General features: G+C 46.0%; 1 protein-coding gene across 2 annotated transcripts in view; it reads right to left on the reverse strand.

Moving 5' to 3' along the window:
* Gyg (glycogenin 1) overlaps window positions 1-24,675 on the reverse strand; it is an 88,485-nt gene that overhangs the window by 22,190 nt on the left and 41,620 nt on the right. The window contains exon 1 of one of the 2 annotated variants that reach the window (XM_076192887.1): window positions 1,941-2,093. The exons of the other annotated variant lie outside the window; for it this stretch is intronic. Coding sequence (XP_076049002.1) covers window position 1,941 — 1 coding nt within the window. The 5' untranslated portion in view covers window positions 1,942-2,093. Of the gene's footprint in view, window positions 1-1,940; window positions 2,094-24,675 lie in introns of those variants that run through there. 2 annotated transcript variants of the gene reach the window in all.

Here is a 24,675-nt window from a genome sequence, read left to right on the forward strand (position 1 = left end):
AGGGCACGTGACGGGGAGGGTAGCGGGGTGGGGGAGTGGAAAGGAAAGATCTGGGTGTCGAGGGAGGGGTCTGCCCTACTATGGTGCGACACTCACTGGTCATGAAAACAGGTTTGACTGCATCGAGCTGCGCGAAGTGGCAGGGCGATGCGGCACCACCACGGGTCGAAGGGAGCAGCAATGGTTACATAACCATGGACACCAGGCAGTGCATCCCCGGCCGGCGAGAGGGCGGGCGCTGTACACGGTTGCCGGGCCGGGGACAGCCTCGCGTTGTCACCCGGAAATTGACAGGAATTTCACACATACCCGGACATTTCTTACGCTGCATATACTATGATGAATCTACGACCGTGTTAAGCCTTCTCCTCATAACTTGACAAATTGAAATACATCAATACGCCCAAATTAGAATGAAATACATGACTGTTTACATTATAGAATACATCTCGAGCTTCTTTAGCATGTTCACTTGTGCCCTCCATTTTGTAGGCGGAGCTTTTACATCTAAAATAAATGGGTTACCCCTCCCCCTTCCGACAATTTTCTAAACATAACCGCTGTAGCATTAGAAGAGACTACTGCTTATTTACAAGACAAGAGCTTCCTCAAATTACTCCACTAAATATGGTTCAAGGATACCTCATGACTAATCTACGACACAAATGACTTTCAGTCTGTGCATACTTTAACTTCCCTTTAAACAGGCGCCAACTGAACATCTGGTGCTAGTTGGAGACTCAACCGCCCGTCGCCACTTGAGCCGCTTTCCCTCACCTTAGCACATGCAAGACTGAACGGGATCACTAAATCATACCCGCAACTTGAAGGACGGAGACTGTCCAGACTATTTAATCTATTCAATGCCTATTTGTGTATGAAGGAGGCAGCGGGTGTACTTTAAGTATCTTCATTTAAATGACCCACCCAACCCACCGTATAACCTAAGTAAGACTTTTTAAACTAACTAGCTCGGCAGCTTGCGAGGTGTAATGTCATACCTTCACACCGGCGTGGTACCAAACACCGCTTTAGTTTCAGGCGCGTGAGAAACGACTCTCGTCTGCTCGAATGACCTAAGCCCGGTCTGGCGACGACCAAGAGCGCCAAGCTCAATTTTCTTAAGACTAGACTTGCCAAATTGCCCGTCATTTACCTCGTCGCGCTAAGCTTTACTGTGGCCCCATTCCTAAATCACCTCGACAACAAAGCTTCAATTTATTACTTAAAACATTAAATCTGCGACATGGGTGGATTTGCAAACTCTGGAAATGGAGATATCCAAGTTACCAGACACTTAACCTGTTGCATCAACCTCTCGCTAGTCTCGTCTCCGAAAACCCTCTCGTGGAAAATAGGAATTTATCTTTAAATTATTATGAGCAAAATAATACAGAGGCCATTTTCAAAAACTTGGGGACCACAACGAGCCGGCACACTGGCTGAAAGTGCGCACAGCCGAATGCGTAGCAAGTTTATATTTGTCAAAACTACAATGACGAGATCTCAAGACGCACTACCAAGGATATTTCCTTAACTTCAGCACTTACGAAGAGAAGTTCTCAAATTCAGATATTTTTCCTACCTTAAACAGGGGACTGAGCAAACGTGGTTTACGTACCGAAGGATCATGCAACGGCCAGGTAGGACCAAAATTAACTCCGTCAAATGGGGGCGCGTGGGCGTTCTCGCGCTCACCGTTATGTATAGGCCAGCCGAGTACGCCCAACTCCTCCTTGACTCCGCCTCTATTCGTCCCCACTCCAAACGAAGAGCCCCCCGAAAAAGCATACTTCATCAAGTCCCCGAAGTGCCACTCGTTTCCACCAACATAAGTCATACATTAAAAAGACATTGGGAGAAAATGGTATTGACAATAATCGCGGCATCACTGCACTCCCGACGGTCGGGAACTATTTCAACAGACACGCTTAGCTCACTTGTGATTGTCTTGGGTTGTGAAGATCGCTGGAGGAAGGAGTGAGACCACGTGTGTCTTCCTCGACGTGTTGGCTCCCACTGCCTCAAGACCCGGTGCCCACGAACCGCCTCACCCCTGGGGCTCCGAATCTCAAGGTCCCACAATGCGAGCGAGTCGCCAACACCCCCTCCCCTCCCTCCCCCTACTCCTCGTCCCACCAGCTCCTCGCCAGGCGCCGATTGTATTAGTTGCCAAGTTACTGTCGTTGGCGGCAAAATGACCTTCAGGCTAAAGACCACATTACAGGGGCACCCCCGATTTCGTACCCTACATTTTCCCCTAAGGGCACGATAGCCCTGATAGGGATTGGTGACCCTCGATGGCCCTGCTAGAGGGCGACGACCTGGTCGCCGAAGCGCTCAACGGCACCAGGAACAAGTCGAGTCGTACGATAACCGGCCGACCTGCTGAGAGCATACATTTGCCATATTTGTCACCACCAGGCTGGAATTTGTTACACTCTATAACCTGGAAGAGGCGTCAGGCGAGATGAGCCAACAGGTCCTAGCAACTACAGACGGAGTTAAAAGAAAGCAACTGTTGCACGCGAGGGTGGGGATTCAGGGAGGAGGTGTGGGGGTGGGCTTTAAGTGCGTGCGTGCGTGCGTGTGCGTGTGTGTGTGTGTGTGTGTGTGTGTGTGTGTGTGACGAGGTCATGGGGAATGGTCAGAGTCCAGCCCTGTAGCAGTGGATAGTGAAGGAACAGTGGTTAACCGCAAGCTGGTGAAAAACAAAAGAATGAAATGAGGCGAGGCAACTGTTGGAGCCGGGATGTGGGGGGAGGAATAGGGAATCGGGGGGGATGGGGGGGATAGAGGTCATGAGGATGACCAGGAGTCCTGTCCTATGGAATCGAAAAACATTCTCGGGAGTTGAGAGGGGGGGAGGGGAGGGGGAGATAAACCGAAGCTAACCGCAAACTGGCGAGAAAGAAAGAAAGAAAGAAATGTAAAATGCGGTCAGCCTAGGCGCTGACTCAGGCTACAGAGGGTCGAGTCACACTAGAGGTCGTGTTTCTTGGTGCTTTCCTATGCACCAGCAACCAACCACGACTCTTCACACACTTGCTGCTACAGAAGCTGGGGGAGGGGAGGGGGGAGGGAGGAAAGGGGGGCACCAGGCAACAGAAGAGGTGATGGGAAGGTGTTCCATGTCACGAGCTCAGCGACGGTAACTGGGTCGTGGGGAAGGTTGAGGTGTAGTCGTAAGCAGTGGTGGTGGGGTGTGGAGGCCGTGGTTATGGCTGTGGGAGGTCGTGCCTATAGTCGTGGGGGACTGTGGTTATATGTGTGGGGACTGTGGTTATATGTGTGGGGACCGTGGTTATATCTGTGGGGGTCGTGGTTATGGCTGTGGGGGTCGTGGTTATGGCTGTGGGGGTCGTGGTTATGGCTGTGGGGTCGTGGTTATGGCTGTGGGGGTCGTGGTTATGGTTGTGGGGGTCGTGGTTATGGTTGTGGGGGTCGTGGTTATGGTTGTGGGGGCCGTGGTTATGGTTGTGGGGGCCGTGGTTATGGCTGTGGGGGCCGTGGTTATGGCTGTGGGGGCCGTGGTTATGGCTGTGGGGGCCGTGGTTATGGCTGTGGGGGCCGTGGTTATGGCTGTGGGGGCCGTGGTTATGGCTGTGGGGGCCGTGGTTATGGTTGTGGGGGTCGTGGTTATGGTCGTGGGGGCCGTGGTTATGGCTGTGGGGGCCGTGGTTATGGCTGTGGGGGCCGTGGTTATGGCTGTGGGGGGTCGTGGTTATAACTGTGGAATCGTGGCTATGGTCGTGGTTATTGAGGTAGGTCATAGTCGTAGCCAGTACATACCGACTTCTGACAAGGGGAGGCCCTAAGTTATATAAAGCTCGAAACCCTTGTTGAAAGACAAACATAAAAAAATATATATATATAATTTCGGTTTACGATGCCACTTTAGTTACATATAAAGCATTTCTAAACCTTCACATGTTAATAAGCCATAAAAACTATTTTAAAACTATAGTAAAGACAAAAAGCTACATCCAAAAGGATAGTAACAAAAAACAGAAAAAGTAAAAAACTCTAAATTCGCCCCGCCGTGACTTAACTGGCTAGGATACTTAACTCAGCAACAGAACTACATAAGCTATCAAGACAATCAAGAGAACTGCAAGGATGAGAGAAGAAAAGGGAGAGGAGGACGGGAATGAAGTGGGGGACGTGTTACGTTGGTGATAACCTCAGCGTCTGTCCTTTGGGAGAGTATCGCGTCTAAAAGACGAAGTTGGAGGTGGCGAAGGCGATATTTGGGCAGATAGAAAACTCAAATCTTGCCTCGAGTTCCAGCCGCAGCCCCAAATAACTGGCAGCTGTCCTCAGATCTACTCACAGATATCTCTGTGAAGGAACTTTAGATCTGTCTGTGTTGCATTAGTCTGGGAACTGTTTCTGTGTTACCGGATCAGAGAGGATACGGTCACTGGCTGTCAGATCTTCGTGTATGACGAAGCGCAAGATATAGAGTTGAAGTTGAAGTTGATAGCGATCTTCGGCCCAGTTCGAAAGTTGAACATAATTCCTCAGGGTTCGGCTCCTGATAGACGTGAAGAGGATGGCGGGTTTTGAAAATGAGCAACTCTGCAATCCATCTTACAGGAACACCACATCCAGGTATCAATCAATGATTCAGTGAAAATAATGTTAAAAAAATCCCTGCCAAGAACATCTTACATCTGGGATACTTTACGTAGCCTCAAGAGAGACATATGTGAACATCAGAACGATGTTCAAAACAACAATTCCATTAATACGTGTGACACGCAAATTCCATCCACTACCTATTGAACTGAGAAAAAATCGGAGATAACACGCAACACGCGTGTTGTATGCCGATTTGTGTGTTGCATGTTGAGTTGCATGGCGTATGTTCGAATTGTATGTTGCTGCGTGTTAATGCTGGAGTTTCGTGTTGCATGTCGAGTTGCGTATTGCACGTCGAATTATGTATTGTACGAGTTCCATGTGTGTTGCATGTCGAGTTGCGTGTTGCGTGTTGTTTGTCGAGTTGCATGTTGTTTGTCGAGCTGCGTGTTGTTTGTCGAGTTGCGTGTTGCACGTTATATGACGAGATGCTTACTGAGTTGTATAATGAATGCTGGGTTGCATGTTGCATATTGAGTATCGTGACGCATATTGCATATTTCGTACTGCGTGTTGCATGTTGTTCAAAGTGGGATTAATGTTTAGCGAGACTAAAGGTCATGTTTATGGTCGTGTTCAGGGTAGGTCTCTGTTCATTCCTGAACAGGTCTCTGTTCATGACGTTGTTCTTCATGCTCAGAGACGTTAGAGGGGTCACGATCATGTCACGATATGTTTAAGGCGGGATCTTTCCTACAGAAACAATCGTTTGTTTCATGGGTCACGATCATGTCACTATATGTTTAAGGCGGGATCTTTCCTACAGAAACAATCGTTTGTTTCATGGGTCACGATCATGTCACTATATGTTCAAGGCGGGTCCTTTCCTACAGAAACAAACATTTGTTTATGGGAAGATGCGAGGCACGGTAGCAATGCTAAGGGTGCGTTCTGTTCATGTAGGAACTGGTCTTCGTCGTTCACAGGGATTAGGTTCGTGTTCACTGGCGTGGTGTCGCTGCTCACGGAAGCGATGAAAGGGTCTTACGCCGGTGCTGGGGTCAAGTACCGGGGGCGCATCATTACAGCGATGGTGGTACCGGTACTGGTACCGGTGTGTAGAAACGGTACCAGGATGTAGTCTTCAATCTGGCTGCCGTCAGGCGATTTTATTCTTTTCCGTGATGCCACCTTGGACGGAAATTTATTCTATTCTGGCTGGCGCCAGGTCGTCTCGTTTATTTCCGTGACCACCACCTCCCCGCCTCCCGTCGCCATCGTAGGGTTCAGGGCCCTGGTGCCATTTTGTGAAAAATTTTCCACAAATTTGTGGAAAATAATTTAAAGAATTATATGTACAATTTGAAGAATTGTAAGTTGCATGGAACTTGTGTATATAATAATTCCTTCTTTTTGTGGGAAAAATGTGGAAATCCAGATTTCCTTGTGGGAATTTTGCGGAAAAAATCTCACTCTTTTGTGGGAACTGGCATAGACCACAGTGGCAACCCTGGTTCAGGGGATTTTGGCACATTTGGAGAACGTTTGTTGCCATTACCAAATATAATTTTTACAATTTTTTTTCTAGCTCGCTTTATCAGAGACTGGTTTGTCTATAAACTTAACCCATCTGTAATGTCCCTTCGTAGAGCGAATGAAATTAGTCACTTCACTTTCGCCAAGGTTGGAGAAAATGTTTTAAATGTGGGAACTTCGTGTCGAGAACATTGTTGATACTTAAGGCGATGCTCTCCTTTGCTCAGTTGTAGATGTGTTACTTCTGGGAAGTCCTGAAGTCAATCATGCTGAAGTTCAGCTTGATAACCACAAGAGCAATATGCTGTTATGTTTGTCAACTAGTTATTCTTTGTTTAGCTTTATTAGCTTGTTTGGACGGTTTGATATAATTTATTTTTCTACATATTAATCATCTTATTTAATCTAATTCCTTTTTAAAAAAAAAATTTATTTGTTCGCACCCGACCCCGTTATGAAACCGTACACATCTACTCTAGTTTCCTTCCCTTAACAAAAATTGGAACCTAAAAAAATATATATATATATATATATATATATATATATATATATATATATATATATGCGTAAGTAACCACTAGCAAAGTAAATTAACGAAACAGAGCGCTTTCGTTTAATTACATCTTTGTATCTGCACTGAAGATGTAATTATACGAAAGCGCTCTGCTTCGTTAGTTTACTTTTCCTAATGGTTACTTACGCATTTGTGAACACACGCTCCTAGTGTTTTTATTGCATATATATATGTATATATATATATATATATATATATATATATATATAAATGGAGGTTGTGTTAGCAGTAAACTCAGGAAGAGCGAAGACAGGACATTTGGGTGCAACTGTTCCAGATTCCTTGGTCTGCCACTTGTGGTCTCACCACGGAGTTCATTTCCTCGCCACTCCCACGGGACGCCGGGGAGCTTCCCACGGGGCACCAAAGTTGTTCAGCGCCCCCGCAAAGCCTCTTCGCGGCCACGCAGAAGTACGGCGGGGGGAAACCACGGAACTCTGCCCTGCATTACGACGACTCCACGTCTCGACTTTACCACTTTATACCTCTTTGTGATTTCCTTGTCCATCGACATTACTTAAACTTTCCCATCCACAATATTTACGTGCACCCAACACGCACGCGCATGTGGGGGTGCGTGCACACACAAACACACATGTGGGGGGGCGCGTACACAAACACACATGTGGGGGCGCGTACACAAACACACATGTGGGGGCGCGTACACACACACGTGGGGGTGCGTGCACACACACACACACACACGTTTACTCGTATGCATATATGTTATTTGCACCCAGGGGGTCCCGCCAGGCTAAATACATTAGGCAACCATTGACCGCCAGAACAAATCCCACAACATTAACATACGATATGGTGTGTGCGGTATTTAAAGATGTCAATAGTTCAATGGAGACTACCATATAGCCCACTGACACCCCTCTCACTCTCACCTCTCACCCTACGCCTGGTAGGAATAATCCTGTCAGCGGCAGCTCTTCACTAGACTTCTCCATGCATCTCTATCCTCGTAGGTCTCTTTTTCTTTCACTTCTGGTAAGTTTGTGTCTCTTCTTTCTAATGCTTCTTCAACACCCTTTAATCCATCCGGTCCTGGGTCTCCCTACTGGTCTTTTACCTGTGGGTACCCATTCCAGCATTTGTCTTGGGTACCTCCAATCTTCCATTCTCATAACGTGTCCAAACCACCTCATTTTCCACTCTTCTATTAAATCCAACACTGACATCACTCCTATTTCCTGTCTTATCCGCTCATTCCTTAATCTATCGCGTCTTGTCACTCCTCTTATTATCCTAAGGGCTCTCATTTCTGCTGCTTGAATGCGACATTTTAATTTGATGTTTAGGGACCAGGCTTCACTGCCGTATGTTCAACACCGGTCTTAACACTGAGACATAAATTGTCTTCTTGCATTGAAGTGGGATGCTTTTTTCTTTTAATAGTGGGTACAAAATATTTAGGGTGTTGTTATATTTTGTAATCCTGCTGTTTATTTCAGTCTCCTGCTGGTTATTATCACTGAATTCCACTCCCAAATACTTAAAATGTTCGACCTGTTTTAATTATTGTCCATCAACTTCGATTCTTCCCTCAACTCGCCTTCTGTCGACACACATTACTTCCGTTTTTGTAACATTCATCTGCATCCTGTATTGTTTTAGCACATCATTCCATTTGTCCATTTCAGTTTGTAGATCTTCCCAACTGTTTGCAGCTATAGCTATATCGTCAGCATACGCAAGCACCAGTGGGTTCATACGTCTCTCTCCTTCCCCACGAAACTGAATACAATTGGCATTCACCTTGACAAAATCCTTAAAGGTACCGCATCTAAATACTGGTGCGAATGGAGAACGTGCGCGCAAAAAAAAAAAAAAATCTTCAGAGTTCGGTGACTGCAGTAGCGTCAATTTTCTTGTGGAAAATGATTCAGCTTTTAACGAGGACTTGCGGTCTAGACGCGTTTCAGGGGTCAGCCCAGTAAGCCAAGTGGACGTAACGAGACAAATGCCCGACTTGTACCGCAACGATCGCGAAGCGCTTGCTTTCAAGAAACTCTTCTTGATGACGCACAATTGGCAACACCGCATCCGTCTTCGTGCGTTATGCAAAATAAAGAGCTTTATACTCTTCGATTTCATTAACCTTTCCGAGCATACTCATCCGTTCTCATGAACAGTGTTGTGCCACATCAGTCACATCTCACGGTTCGGTACGCCAGTGATTCTCAGAGGAGAGTTGGGGTCGCAGACTCTATGCTCGTTAGCGGGCTTTTGTTTCGCGGATCGCCACGCCGTGAACATATATCAAATAAAACTCGTATCTTCCCCACCACTACCACCATTGCCACCACCACTATCACCACCATTGTAGTAACATTATGTATTTGATATTTTTTCATACAGTAGTGACAAAGGTAAAGAGGACCCGTGAAATGACCAGGTTCGTGAAGGCTGATATGGTTTAATGTTACAAACTCCTCTCATCGGAAGGCTAGGACGGCGTACCTTACAGAGGACTTTGTAACGTGGAATTTAATTAACCATACCCTTTGTTTAACTTCGCCGGTGGCAGGATTCGAACCGCCATCCCCTCGACCTTCGCCGCAGGTAACGACGCCCTAAATCGCTCAGCCAGCGAACTTCGTGAAGGTAATACGTAAAATCAAACTGGGCCGTGGTGACAAAAGAACATTGCAGCAAAGTGTATTACATGGAAATCTTGCCAACTGTATCGCACGATACAAACGCGCAAGAGAGAGAGAGAGAGAGAGAGAGAGAGAGAGAGAGAGAGAGAGAGAGAGAGAGAGAGAGAGAGAGAGAGAGAGAGAGAGAGAGAGAGAGAGACACGAAAGAAGTAAAAACAAAACTTGGCCCGAGGTTCCACGGGTCCACCTTTCCGGTCTTTCAAAAGGAATGGCGCTCACGGCATGTGTGCGTGCACCGCCGAAATGCAGCAAGTCCTAGTGCCATGTCGGCCGAAACGGAGACGGACGAGGGAAATTAGTCGACAGTTCGCCCGACCCCCCCATTCCGTCGACATGTATCCATCCCCCCACTCGTTCATCACAGGAAGAGAACCATCAAATAATTTCATACGTCAGCAAGAAACTTAATATAACGAGGAAAGAATTCGGAAGGTTCTCTCTTCCTTACACACACACACACACACACACACACACACACATCCTGTCACTAGGGCAATCCGGGTTCGAATCCCTCCAAGGGCTGAAATAATATCAGTATCACTGCGCTGCGAGTCGTTACTCCAACTCTCGTGGGCGGGGAGTTGTGTGTGTGTGTGTGTGTGTGTGTGTGTGTGTGTGTGTGTGTGTGTGTGTGTGTGTGTGTGTGTGCATGTAAGATCACAACATTACCCATAGATCGGTCATATATGAGCTCTGAGCTCTCTTCCGGGAGGGAAATAGATGTCGATCACGAGTCCAACAGGTGATCCAAGACCATGGTGATTCACTCACACACACTGAAGAAGCGGGAGAGGGATATGAAGGGAAACTCGAGGGAGAGCTCGTTATTACCGACAATTTACCATTGCTTCTATCCTTATGGGCAATATCACATTGTCGCTGTATGTCATTCTATATTCTTCGTGGTCTTGTGCGGGGGTGTAGTTTTCCTCAGCTGTGGGAGTAATGATGTATGATGTCAGAGGGTTTGTATGCTGTGGGGTATTTACAGACTGGAGAGGAGTCTCGTTTTTGTTGCATGTGTGGCGGGATGACATTGGTATTGGGGTTTTATCGCCCAAATTTCGGTGTCGAGAAAGGGAGAGGTGGAGGGAGGGCAAGGGGGTAGTGTGAGACAACGAGGGGGTGGGAGAGGGGAAATGCGAGGAGAGGGGGGAGAGGGGTAGTGAGAATGAGGGATGAGTATGTGAAAGGAAAGGGGGAGGGGGAGAGAAAGGGAAAGGGGAGAGAAGGGAAGGGGAGAGAAAGGGAAGGGGGAGAGAAAGGGAAGTGGGAGGGGGAGAGAAAGGGAAGGGGGAGGGGGAGGAGGGGGAGGAGGGGGAGAAAGGGAGGGGGGAGGGGGAAGAGGGAGAGAAAGGGAGGGGGAGGAGGGAGAGAAAGGGAAGGGGAGGGGGGAGAAAGGGAGGGGGAGCGAAAGGGAAGGGAGGGGGAGGGGGAGCGAAAGGGAAGGGAGGGGGAGGGGGAGCGAAAGGGAAGGGAGAGGGGGAGCGAAAGGGAAGGGGGAGGGGGAGCGAAAGGGAAGGGGGAGGGGGAGAAAGAAGGGGAGGGGGAAGAGAAGGGGAAGGGTAGGGGAGGGGGGAGAGAAAGGGGAGGGGGAGAGAAAGTGGGGGAAGGGAGTGAGAAAGATGTGATGGAGGGAAAGGAAGAGATGGGAGAGGGAGGGAGAGAGGGAGTGGAGAGAAGGCGTGGGAGGGAAAAAGGAAGGGGGGATGGGGGGTGGGTGGAAGACAGACGAGTGGGTGATATCTGGGAGATGAGATGGGAAAAGTAAAAATGGCTGAAGAGGTAGGAAGTGGGATGATGAAAGCGGTGTTGGCAATGATCAGGCTCCTGGTAGCACTGGCAGAGGTGGTGGTGGCACAGATTTGTGTAGTTGATGTTGGCACTAAACTTTCATTCTATTCTATTCCATTTTAACTGGTGGTGGTGTCATGTCTGCTGTTCCTCCCTTACATCCGTACATACTATCCTTTGACTTCTAATTGATGGTGCTCTGTGCCATGTTCACCCTGTCAAGATATTTGCTCAGTTGCGTTATCTTCTTTGACACAAAGTAAAGACAAGTGAAACGGTTACAAAGGCAGAACAAACGGCCCAAAAATACAGCCCGGAAACGACAGAGAAATGTAGCAGATCAAATTCAAGTGCTGGCGGCACAAGGTATGTCTCTCTCTCTCTCTCTCTCGACTGTGCTCTCCTTTTGAACGTGTCCAAGTCGTGGACAGGTGTGTGTGTGTGTGTGTGTGTGTGTGTGTGTGTGTGTGTGTGTGTGTGCGTGAGAAGGAAGGAAAGAGAGAGAGAAGGGGGAGAGAGAGGAGGAGAGAGACAGAGAGGGGAGAGACAGACAGACAGACAGAAAGAGGAGAGAGTGCCCCCCTATGGATGACGAAAGTAAGCGTATACCTAGACCACTGGAATAAAACAAATCGTACAATAACCTGGGGAGAGCGTCAGATAATAGTCGAGGAACGTCGTCGCGGTTCTTCTCCAGACAGTCCGGGGGGCGGGGGGAGGGGGTGGGGGGTAGGGTGCACACGCGTTGTACACCAGTGCTGCAGCTTTTTCGCTCTCGGCAAAAACTGTCGAGAATTCTCGTCACTTGGCGAGAAATCAATTTCGCATAACTTAAAATCGAGAGAAACTCGCAAGGAATTCAAGACTCCAGGAAACTCAAGAACGTCCAGAAGCTTAAATCCAGACTTTAATTCAGGCTGTCGTCTGCTTACTCTATTCACACGCACACACACACAAGCACACACACACACACAAATTACGATTGGGTACGAAAAGTGTAGCTTTACTTGAACACTGTCCTATACGGAATATTCGTCGACTTCAAAACCGTAAGAAACTTGCAGAGAACCTACAATATTTATTTCAATACACCATTATATTGTTACGAGACAATAATCATCTACAAGAGGAAGACGAAAGAAACGTGACCATCGAATCCAAGAGTCTAACTAATAGTACAAATCAAAATTCTGTTAAATCACTGACTGGTCATAGAGTCTACCAATCATATGAAAGAAAACGACTTAAACAAAATTGTTACATTTATGTTTTAACTTACTGGTGGGGGGTTGCCATGGAGGTGAATAAAATAGCCTGGCGGCAGCCAGAATCAAATAATCCCGCCCAGTAAAGATTGGTTAATCAAGATACGACCTAATTGCATGGTATTCTGTTCCTGACCATTGTGAAATTTAGTTGCGATTGTGGTATGTGTGTGTGTGTGTGTGTGTGTGTGTGTGTGTGTGTGTGTGTGTGTGTGACAGAGAAAGTAAAGGAAGCGAGAGGAGAGGGAGAGAAGAGAGGAGAGAGAGGAAAGGGAGGGAGAGAAGAGAGAGAGAGAGGAAAGGGAGGGAGAGAAGAGAGGGACAGAGGTGAGGGCGGGAGGGAGGAGAGGGCGTGAGAGAGGAGATGGAGGGAGAAAGAGAGGAAAGAGAGAGAGATGCAGGAAAGGGTGGGAGAGAAGAGAGGGAGAGAGAGGAGAGAGGAGAGAGAGAGAGAGAGAGAGGTGAGAAGTGGGAGGCAAGGCGCCTCTGGCATCGGTGAGACGTCGGGTAAATGAATGAAGTAACTGCAGTTAAGTTACCCAGACCAACAAAGCATCTTTTCGTCTGAGCCGGGGACGCTCACTGGCAAAGTGCCATTGCCTAATCCACAAACGTTCCAAGAAACCTTGGCAAAGTTAAATGTGGTTCACCAGATCGAATCTCCACCATGAAGTCCTCTTGTTCTCCCGAACTCATGGTTTGTTCAATGTGCATACAGGATAGCAGGGAACCCCCTTGCGAAAGCACATCAAGTGCTCCTTACCCTTTAAACACAATGTTTTCCATCCCACACACTTTACTGAATAAAATAGCTTGGTGGCGACTAGATTATATGTGTGTATATACATATATATATATATATATATATATATACATATATATATATATGTGTGTGTGTGTGTGTGTGTGTGCATGTATGTATAATAGATATAGTGATTTTCGCTGGCTACGGGTTAAACGACGGCAATTAAACTTGTACAGATATAATGACCAGGGCCTCCAAGAGAAATACTCAAAGGCAGTACAAGACCCCTTTGGGGAACGGAGGCAGGCAAAGATTACTTATTATTCTCAAAATCGAGGATTTGATGTCCAGTAAACCTATGCCTATGCAACTAGGTCTACAATAATAACAAACAATATTAAAAAGAAGTATCTGTGGTGTGACAAGGATGTTTGTGCATGTGAATAAGAGTGTATGGGGGGGGGCGAGGTAGTAGAAAGTTCTTGTTCTGGGGAGGGGGGATAGATGTTACATGATTGCTATGGGACCCTTCTTAGCTCTCCCCCCTTCCCCCCACTCTCATTGGCCCTAATTACGACTACAGTCAGTCTATTCTATTCAGCTATCGAAACCCCCAACCCCACCCCACCCCTAGTATCATTTACGAATTTACAAATGCAATATGGTGTACATAAATATAAACGTGCGTATCTATAGTAGTAAAGATAGGAACTAAAAACTATACAATGCTTGGTATTCGGGATTCGATAAATATAGACTTGTGTGTGCTTGTGTGCACGATCCCGCGCGTGCGCACAACTGTCAAGGAGACTTAGTTTGGTCTCGAAAAAGCGTGTACTTTGCACAACTGTGATACACATTTGTGTCTGCGTATTAATGGTAGTTGCGCGCACTCACACACATATACTTATGCATAACTGATACATGTTTGTGAGTGAGTGCTAATGGTACAGACACGCACGTACACACACATATACTTATGCATAACTAATACATGATTGTGCTAATGATACAGACACACGCACGCACGCGCGCGCACACACGTATGAATCCAGACACACATATATTGCACACACGCACATGTATTAAACACACGCATACACGCACACACACGTACGTGTATCACGTTATCTTCCCTGCTAAAGTGTGTATATTGAGCTGCCCTACTTATGAATGTATGTACTGTTCTTCTGGGAATTTTATATGTAAAAAAAATACCATCTACACTCTACCGTTCTGTGTTTTACACATCACATAAAAGCAAGCAAGCGCGCACGCACACACTCATTTATTATATACATACACACACACACACACATATATATATATATATATATATATATATGTGTGTGTGTGTGTGTGTGTGTGTGTGTGTGTGTGTGTGTGTCTGTCTACGTGTGTGCATATATAAGTCCGTATGTGCGTGCGTACACGCGCGGACTCGTCTATACTTGTGACTGCATCTGTGCATGCTTGTACTGTACGTGATAAGTGTATCCGGGCAAAAGTTGGAGATGCCGATCAAAGGTTCCACTTAGCAACTTACATAAGGCAGACGCTGGCTGGTGTGCATATTTCCTTCTGCTCTCCCTCCTCCTCCTCCTCCTCCTTCCATCTCTCTTCCTCTGTCAGAGTGTCTGTATGTTTGTCAGTGTTTGTCTCTCTCTTTCACCCTCCCACCCACCCACCCACCCTCCCTCTCTCTCTCTCTCTCTCTCTCTCTCGTTCATGGCTTGCTTATGATACATACTATCATCAAACTGGTAATTGCTACGGGCCTCATCTAGTAACCACTTCACCGGGGTGCCGTATCCACTTGGACGTTGGCCACCATGTAGTTCCATTCCTGTCTATACTTGGCTTTTCCTAACAAGATAACATTTGTTATTTCCTCTCCCACAGATGTCCTTAGCCCGTCTACATATTCTCTGCGTGGCATTCATCCAATATAAAAACTCTGAACTGCTACTAGTAACACCTTCCATGTCAAGTGGCACTTTCCCCTCTTGTTTCGGTTATTCGAGTTCCTCGTGGCACCCACTGGGCGCCGAAGGGATGGGGGCGCTCCCCTGTCCTCGTTAACCCCCTTCGGTGCCGGAGAGCACTTTAATCACTTTATTCTGGCAGCCGCTGGGTCATTTCGTCACCGAGGCAGTGCCATACCCTCCACAGGGAAGGAGGTTAAACCCATTTGTCCATTTGCTTTCGCTCCAATAATATGAATTAAATCAAACGGTGACAGAGTGGACATGCAAAACGAGCAAGCTACTCGCAGGGTTAAGACACTTATGCGTGTGTAACTAAGTGAGCGAGAAGTATACAAAGACAGGATAGAGAGAGATATGGAGAGTGAGGAAAAGGTCTGCCAGGATGAAGTTGGATAAGGAGGGAGGACGGGAGGAAGGAGTTGGATTACAAAGCACAATCCTGCACTTGGCTACTAAAGCACAATTCTGCACTTGGCTACTACTACGGTAGTGATGAGCTATTCTTTACGAAGAATGGTGTCACACAACCGATCGCTTTTAAACACCAGCTGTGTACACAAGTTTTTGGTTTAATCTCTTCCTATGACCAAATTATTGAAGCAGCAAAGTAAACGCAACCTTTTGCTTTGCCTCCTTACCGTGGAATTAATTACCAATTACTAATCTTAAAGTAGTAATACTACGTAGATAAAATAATACTTGTCAGGTGACTGCGAACTCTGGTTACTGAGGGAGATGCTTCGGAAATCAATTAGCTTGGAGACAGCAACTGTAAACAGGCCAATGTCACCCGGTGCGAGGAATTTGGGTTTGTTTATATATATATATATATATATATATATATATATATATATATATATATACACACACACATACATAAAGTGTAGACAGGGAGCAAGTCTTCTAAAAAAAAAACAAGTAAAATACATAAATAAATAATAATCCGAGCTACAGGGTATTTTAGAAATCTTCAGTCATTTACCTCTCCTCAGGATGGTGAAATACACTTCCCTGAATACCTTCTTATAGGGTTCCAATAGTTCGAGGGCTCATTTCTGGCGCTAGGCAGCATAAAGACAAACACAGAGTAGGAATCAATCTCATTTCGCCAAATTTCCATCGCAATGTAACGTAACCTATCCTTCCCTAAAGTAACCCAGGGTGTTTGGCGACATGCCTAAACTATGGGAGTTTTGTAGAACGCAATCAATCTGGCAAGAACTAATTTGGCGAAAGTTTGGCGAAATGGGAAATGTGGAAGAGTACGTCACCATCTAGGGGTCCCGCATCCGGTGAAGAGTCGCGGTGGCGTGTGTGTGTGGGGGGGGGGGGGAGGTAACGAGAGGAGTAAGGAGTAGGGGCAGATTGCGTACCAGTAAACGGTGTATGGGGTGGTGATGGTAATAGTGGTGGTGATGGTGGTGGTAATAGTGGTGATGGTGGTGTTGGTAATAGTGGTGGTGGTGATGGTGGTGGTGATAGTGGTGGTGATGCAAATGAAAGGCCGCTAAGAGGATAGAAAGAAAATGGGGGAAGGTGGACGACAGTTTCGATAGAAGACGACGAGAAAGTGACTTCACACCTCAACTGCCACGTAATGAGAATTAACCCTAATTAACGTACGACTATTTAATGCAACTGGAGGATCTTTCGACCCGGGTAGCACTCCCCTTAAAACCTTCAGATGTGGCACTGTTAGCAATTACACCCGGCACTGACACTGCAAAGCAAATTTGGCCACATAGCTTCTTGAACATCTGTCGGGACGAACCTATCATCCAGCGGTCGTGCCTTGACACCTTAGACCAGCGTTTCCCAACCTGGGGTGCTGAGAGGTGATGCACACATAAATCACATTGATATATGTATCAATGATTACCCAGTTGTGCATATTTGAATGTTTTCCATGCTATTTCCTCTTTCTATGGTGTTCTTATTTCTTCTACAATTTGTTTCAGTTCTAAGGAATCAAGAAAATAAATCATCAAGCAGTACAGTTCACTTTCTTTTATCCTTCTAATTACAAGACAGGGATGCTGGACTGCTTTGACATGACAACAGGGGGTGCTATGGTCGGAAAAGGTTGGGATACGTTGCCATAGAGTCCCAAGAGACTTCAACTCCATAGAATTTCATACACAATTCTCTTGTAAATTGAGGAATAGAGGATATATGTAATAGAGGAAGAAGGGTTGGGAGGTAAAGTAACGGGAAGGAAGGCTATGGGAGACTGGGAAATGCCAAATATTCTTTAAGTATTATTTTGAGATATGGGTGTGAAAGGGACACAAAGAATAGAGATAAGTTAAAGAACAGAGAAGGAGTAGAGATGGGGTAGAGGTGAAGTAGAAGAGGAAAAGACATGTATTGGAGAAATAGAGGACGAGTAGGAGGAGTAGAAAGGGAGTTGAGTCGAGATCATGATGATGGAAGAATGAATATTGAGCTCGAGCGTTGTGATGGATGGGAGGGAGGGAGGGGGGAAGGGAGAGAGAGAAAGGAGAGAGAGAGGAAGGAGAGAGAGAGAGAGGAGGGAGAGAGAGAGAGAGAGAGACAGAGGAAGGAGGGAGAGGGAGAGGAAAGAGAAAGGAGAGAGAGAGAGAGAGGAAGGAGAGAGAGAGAGAGAGGAAGGAGAGAGAGAGAGAGGAAGGAGAGAGAGAGAGAGAGAGAGAGGAAGGAGAGAGAGAGAGAGAGAGAGAGAGAGGAAGGAGAGAGAGAGAGAGGAAGGAGAGAGAGAGAGAGAGAGAGGAGAGAGAGAGAGAGAGAGAGAGAGAGAGGAAGGAGAGAGAGAGAGGAAGGAGAGAGAGAGAGAGAGAGAGAGAGAGAGAGAGAGAGACAGGAAGGAGAGGGAGAGGAGGGAGAGGGAGAGGAGGGAGAGAAAGAAAGAGAGAGAGGGAGAGAGAGAGACCGATGACTGAATGCTTGCGAGGGATGTGGGTCAATGCTGCGGTCTTGTTTGCATTCGCGAGTGGAAAAAGAAAAAAGGGACCTTGAGTCCCTTTCATCGCCACTAACAACTTTACTTCTGGCTGACGTCAAGCGATTTTATTCGCCTAAGGGGGCGGGGGGAGACTCATTCTTGGCGAAAGGGATAATTAAACAAGAGGAAGGAGACCACTGGTAAAGGAGGTGAAGGTTACACCCGGAGGCGCTTAGCAGCGACCAGAGTTCGAGAGTCCCGAACCAAGACGGTGTTACTGGGCGAGTCTGAAGTGTATCGACGGTACACTAAGCATAAGGAGGTTGCAAGGGTGCAGACCAGGTTGCAGGGAGCTAATGGGGGTGAGATGAGGTTGGATAGGTTATAGAACCTGATACGAGATTAGGAATGACAGGACTATTGAGGACCAGGAGATTCAGAGAAAACGGGACGAGGGTAGAGGGACGAGAATGGGTGAGGACGGAAATGTGTGTTAATAGACAAATAGAGGAGGGACGGGTAGGGGAGGTAAAGGAATGGGTAAAGAATAGAGATGGGATACTGATGAAAGCCAAACATTCTTCACAAGCAAGTGAAAGAGCAGAGAAGGAGTAGAGGACGAGTAGAGGTGAAGTAGAGGAGGAAAAGACATGTAGAGGAGAAACAGAGGACGAGTAGAGGAGGGGTAAAGAGGAAGTAGACCCGAGATCGTGATAACGGAAGAATGAATACTGATTAAAGATTATGGGTATACAATACGAGAGGGGAGAGGATGCTGGGAGAGAGGAAAGGAAGGGGAGAGGGAGGGAAGGGGGAGGGAGAAATGGAGGGAGACGGTGAGGGGGAGAGGGAAGGAGGGAGGGAGGAAGAGGGAGGAAATGAGAGGGAGAGAGATGGGGGAAAGAGGGGAAAGAGGAAAGAGGAGGAGAGGGAGAGGGGGAAAGGAGAGAGAAGTGAAAGTGTGTGGGAGAGAGAGAAAGAGAGAAATAGAGTGAAAGAGGCGTGGATAGGGAGAAAGATCGAAGAAAAGAGAGAATTAATTGGAAAACGACTGCAACCTTTGCCCCTTGAGCTCGGACTTCCAGGACGACGACAGGCCGCAGTCACCGGGACCTTGTGCTGGGTTCTTCAAACGCGGAGCCGAACCCACAAAAACAGGAAAACGAATGCAGCGTGGGAGAAGGAAGGGGGGATTAAAGGGGGGAGGAGATAATGAAGGAAGATGGGTTCTTGAGATAAGGAAGCTGAAGAGGAGGGGGAGAGGGGGGAGGGGGGCAGGGGTTTCGCCCCAAGACATCCTGGCGGGTGAAAACGAGAGTGAAAAGAACAACTGGCAAGGATCAAGCAAAGCTACAATTTTTTTTAGCGAACGGGAAATGATGCCACAGTCGCCAGCCAACTAGGAAATATTAAATATCACATACACACACGTGTGTGTGTGCGTGTGTGTGTGTGTGTGTGTGTGTATTATATATATATATATATATATATATATATATAAAGTTTATTTAATACTGTTTAATATCTAGAGTACATATCTACATAAAATAGGAGGAATGGCCAGGAATTGTAAAGAAAGTACGGTAGTGGAAGGGAATAGGAGAGAAAGAGGTGGGGTGAGGTGAAGGGGAGAGAAGAGAAAGGGAGGGAGGGGAGAGATGTTGGGGAGTGAAAGGGAGGGTTTAAGGGGCGGGTGTATGTATGTATGTATGTATATATATATATATATATATATATATATATATATATATATATTTTTTTTTTTTTATACCCCCCACAAATATGTAACTACTCTGAAATGTTTCGTAACGCTGTCGAATCCAATGGTCTGCGTTATCAGCTCTGTATCTATGGTCTGGAAAATAGTGGCAATAAAAAAAAAAAAAATAAATAGAAGAAGAAGAAGATGATGAAGAAGAATCTTCTACTCCCCGCATATCCACAAATGTTCAAACTCATGATCACAGTTTCCGAGACACAGTTGAGAGGGAGCAATAGTTTCGACAACAGATGGATAGATAGATATATGGACAAGTAGACGGAGATCACCTTCGCACGTCGCATGCTTTGCCTTCGGACGGCTACCAAGCGGCTCACTGGGGAGGAGGAGGAGTGCCAAGAACACAACGAAGGTGAAAAAGAGTTGTCAGGGCGCGGTCACGTGAGAGTAGATCGTTGACTACGGAGCAGGAGGAGGAGGAGGAGGAGGTATTGGAATGGAGGAAGAGGAGGAGGAAGTGGGGGTGGAGGAGGAGGAGGCAGTGGGGATGGAGGAGGAGGCAGTGGGGATAGAGGAGGAGGCAGTGGGGATAGAGGAGGAGGAGGTAGTGGGGGTGGAGGAGGTGGTGGGGATGGAAGAGGAGGCAGTGGGGATGGAGGTGGTGGAGGAGGTGGAGGAGGCAGTGGGGATGGAGGTGGTGGAGGAGGTGGAGGAGGCAGTAGGGATGGAGGTGGTGGAGGAGGTGGAGGAGGCAGTGGGGATGGAGGTGGTGGAGAAGGCAGTGGGGATGGAGGTGGTGGAGAAGGAGGAGGAGGAGGAGGCAGTGGGGATGGAGGAGGAGGAGGCAGTGGGAGAGGAGGTGATGGTGGAGGAGGAGGACGAGGAAGAAGTGAGAGTGGAGGAGGAGCATGAAGAGGGGGAAGTAGGAGTGGAGGTGCATGAGGAGGAAGGAGGAGGGGTAGGAGGTGGTAGAGGTGGTGATGGAGGCGGAGGAAGTGGTAGAGAAGGAGGAGAAACAGGAGTGGGGGGAAGCAGTGGTGGTAGATGAGGAAGGGGGGGAGGGAAAGGGTAGGAGGAGGAAAGTGAGGAGTAGATTGTGGGGGAGGAGGAAGAGGGGGAGGAGGAAAAGAAAGAGAATGAGGAGAGGAGGGGGAGGAGGAGGAGGAGGAGGGGAAGGAGGTGGGGGAGGAGGAGGAGGAGGAGGAGGAGGAGGAGGAGCAAATAGAGCGTGTGAGAGTAATGGAGGGAAGGGGGGGGGATGAGAAGACGTAGTATTATGGTGAAGACATGAGAAGGACACTGAGATCGGTCACGTCCAAGGACCTGGAGGGAAAATTCGAGAGGTGACGAAGAAGGAGGACGCCCTTAGATAGGGCACGTGGGTATCTGTCGTAGTTGGGTGCCGTAGCAGATACGTCTGCAGGGGTAGGGGGAGGGGGGGTGGAGGGTAGATAGAGGTGACTGAGAAGGTCAAGTAGAGAAGGTGGGATGGGTGGGGGGGAGAGGGGAGATGGAACTCGATCGGGGTGGATGCGGAGCACGTTGGTAAGTACTGCAGCAGTAAATACATTTATCACCTTCCGTGTCGGGGTGGGTAGATGGGCGGCACTTTATTTAATCCCGTTGACGCCCTTGTCTCATCTCAATGGCACTCCGTGGCACTCTCTCTCTCTCTCTCTCGGTAGCCAAGGTGTGAAACTCTCCTACTTCGCTCTAGAGCTCTAGGCCTATCCCCAGATGGCGTTTTTTCAGATTTATTTTTGTTGCTGCCTCCTCCTCGCTATTTTCTTCAACCTTTTGGCACGACTTCGCGAGAGAATTCTATTTAGTTAAAAGGAGAGACCTCTGTGCTGAAGGGGTTAATAGTATTTCGTCCTTGGTAACCCGCGCTTCTCCAAGATTTTTTTTTTTCTTCATGGTTCATCATCATCATCATGGTCTTTGGATCACGTGTTGGACTTGTGATCGACAGCTATTTCCCTCCCGGAAGAGAGCTTAGAGCTCGTATATGACCGATCTATGGGTAATGCTGTGACCTTACACGCATGCACACACACACACACCCAACTCCCTGCCCACGAGAGTTGAAGTAACAACCCGCAGCGCAGCGATACTGAAATGATTTCAGCCCTGGGCGGGATTCGGACCCGGACCGCCGTAGTGGCAGCCGGGAACTCTACCAACTGCGCCACGAATTGTGTATATTGTGATGGTTGATTTGCTACATCTCCAGTATTCTGTAGACGTTTCGATATCTACGAATTCTAGGATACCAGATGCACTCTGTAAATTATATCTGAGAGGAATTTTCATTTAAAATATTGGAGATGTCAAAATTATAAGAGATTCCAAATAGAGGGAATCTAATCTGACAGCGAAACGAGAAATTAATATAGAGGATGCCAACGTTATATTAATATTCCATCGCTTGTAATTATATCCTCATTCTAATCAAGTTTATGCAAACATGAGAGTAGAATGAAACTGGATACAAAAGCATAAGCATCCACTGCAAATGAAAGAGAAAAAAATAAAAAGGACAAAAACGAAGAGACAAAAATGAAAGAATATTAAAAGGAAAGAAAAAAAAAATAAATAAAAAGGAAATGAAAAAAAAGTGACATCACAAACACTTCATTGTGAGATTTAATCTGGTACCCCGGTAGCGACATGTAGACATAACAATGGGGGAAGGAGACTTTTGGCTCCATTACCTCCAGTATTTGATAAAAAACAGAAAATAAAAAATTAAATAAATTAACAAAAATAATAATAAATTGTATGCAGAGAACACGACAACAGGCAAAAACACCTGACCGACATTTTTCAACATTCTTCTCAATGACACGTTTCTCGCAATCGCTCCAATTCCTTCCTCTGCAATTTACGAAACCAATATCTGCCTCCGAGCGATTCCATTCATCCGATGAGGACCTCAACGCACTGATTGGAGCGTCAAACAAGAATCTTGATCGCATTCGACTTCAACTAGCCCTCGTTTCTGCTACCTGCTTTTAAATCTCTCATCTGCCACTTCAATGACTGTGCAATAGTGTCCTTCAATGGATAGAAACGCTAGTTATTGCAGACATAATACCCCCCTTCGCTGTCACATAGTTAAAAATCATGACCAACATCTCTCAAATTACCCGTTTCGTTGAAGGACCCTATCTAAAACAAATGGATTTGACTCTTATCATACTCTCAAATGTTCCTGATATCACTGGGTACACCTTAGAAATTTTTATCTAAATGTTATCTAAGATTACTTAAGGGAATGGGTGGGAGTGGAGGGAGGAGGAGTGGTGGGGAGGGAGGAGGGGTCGCGAGTGAACTGCATCCCGTTTTCTTCCGAGCTGGCGGAGATAACCTTCATCAATGTTGTTAACTTATATTTGCAATTTTCAGATTAGACTGCATTAAACATTTTTCATCGGTTCCATATGTTCTCTACGTGTCATAATGGTTCACATTACTTCTGGCTCTTCCCTCAATTAAAAATAAACAAAACAAGATATACTATAATCTGATTAACGAGCCCATTACCTTTACATTCATAAACTCTCGACCAAAGAACGTAACCCCATTAATCTACTTTCCTTTATCACTTAGAACGTTCATGCCACGATCACAATAATTACAATTTACTTTAAACAATTCACTTATGAATTTCAGGAGTATAAGTGCTTGAAAAAGCTGTAACAAGCGAAGGATTACAAAGGATGAGCAAGCTGACAGGAGACCTTTTGTTCCATAAATAGGTCGGATGCGGAAAAAATATAATAATGATAAATAAAAACTAAATAGAAATTATATTAATATAAATGATAATAAATAAAATAAATGCGTAGGTATAGTTAAATAATAAACAAATAGGTAATTAGTAAATGATAATACAGATAACTAATAAATGAAAATTAAGCAAATAATAAACAGAAATAATAACAAACAAATAAACAAATAATATAAAATAAACGAGTCATTCCAACATCTTGCTTAGATGTTTATCTAAACGAATCTTAAAGTTTCGAACTGAACTACATCGCACTGCCTCTGCAGGAAGTTTATGAGTACTACACTTTCATACAACCGTCATAACCTCTGACGAAGAAATCACTAATTAGGGGGAGTAATTAAATAATCAATTACCTCCTACTCGGTAATTATCGGGTTAATGGGTGTATTTTGCTGATAAGTGTGTTATTCCAGTTGTCAACATGAACTTACATTTCTTATCTTAAGAGTGACGTAACGATTATTAACTGATAAGGGATTTAATCCCTTTGGTGTCGTATTGCAGATTGTATGGGATCATGGGGGTGATTTTATTATGCAGCTAAAGGTGGGTGGGAGAAGGGGAAGGGAGGGGAGGGGAGGGGGGGACCTCCCCCATATGTATTCCCAGTCACTATTTTCTTATCACGACTAACGCGTTACGATGTTAATCATCGTATAGACACATGTTAGTTGCTTGGGTCGCCCACCTAGGCATCAGGTCTTCAATGTCACCATCGAGGACGAAAAATTAAATAAAAAAAAATAAACAAACAATTAAATAAAAAAAAATGTTGGTTACGACATACTGTTTGCTATACTGCATTCCTAGCTCCAACGTGACTACTACCGTATATCTACAGACCCTTCAGCATTGGTAGCGCCAAAACACGCGACCCTAATATGAAGCTGGCAAGGGCATCGCTTTCCTCTGTAACTCCAATGTTATGAGTCAATGACATGTTAAACACACATACAAACGCACGCACACACAATTATATATATATATATATATATATATATATATATATATATATATATCTAAATATATATATATATATATATATATATATATATATATATATATATATAGAGTGAGAGAGAGA

The sequence above is a fragment of the Oratosquilla oratoria genome, chromosome 11 (assembly GCF_046742065.1).
Source record: "Oratosquilla oratoria isolate Oo_2021 chromosome 11, ASM4674206v1, whole genome shotgun sequence".
NCBI lineage: Eukaryota > Metazoa > Arthropoda > Malacostraca > Stomatopoda > Squillidae > Oratosquilla > Oratosquilla oratoria.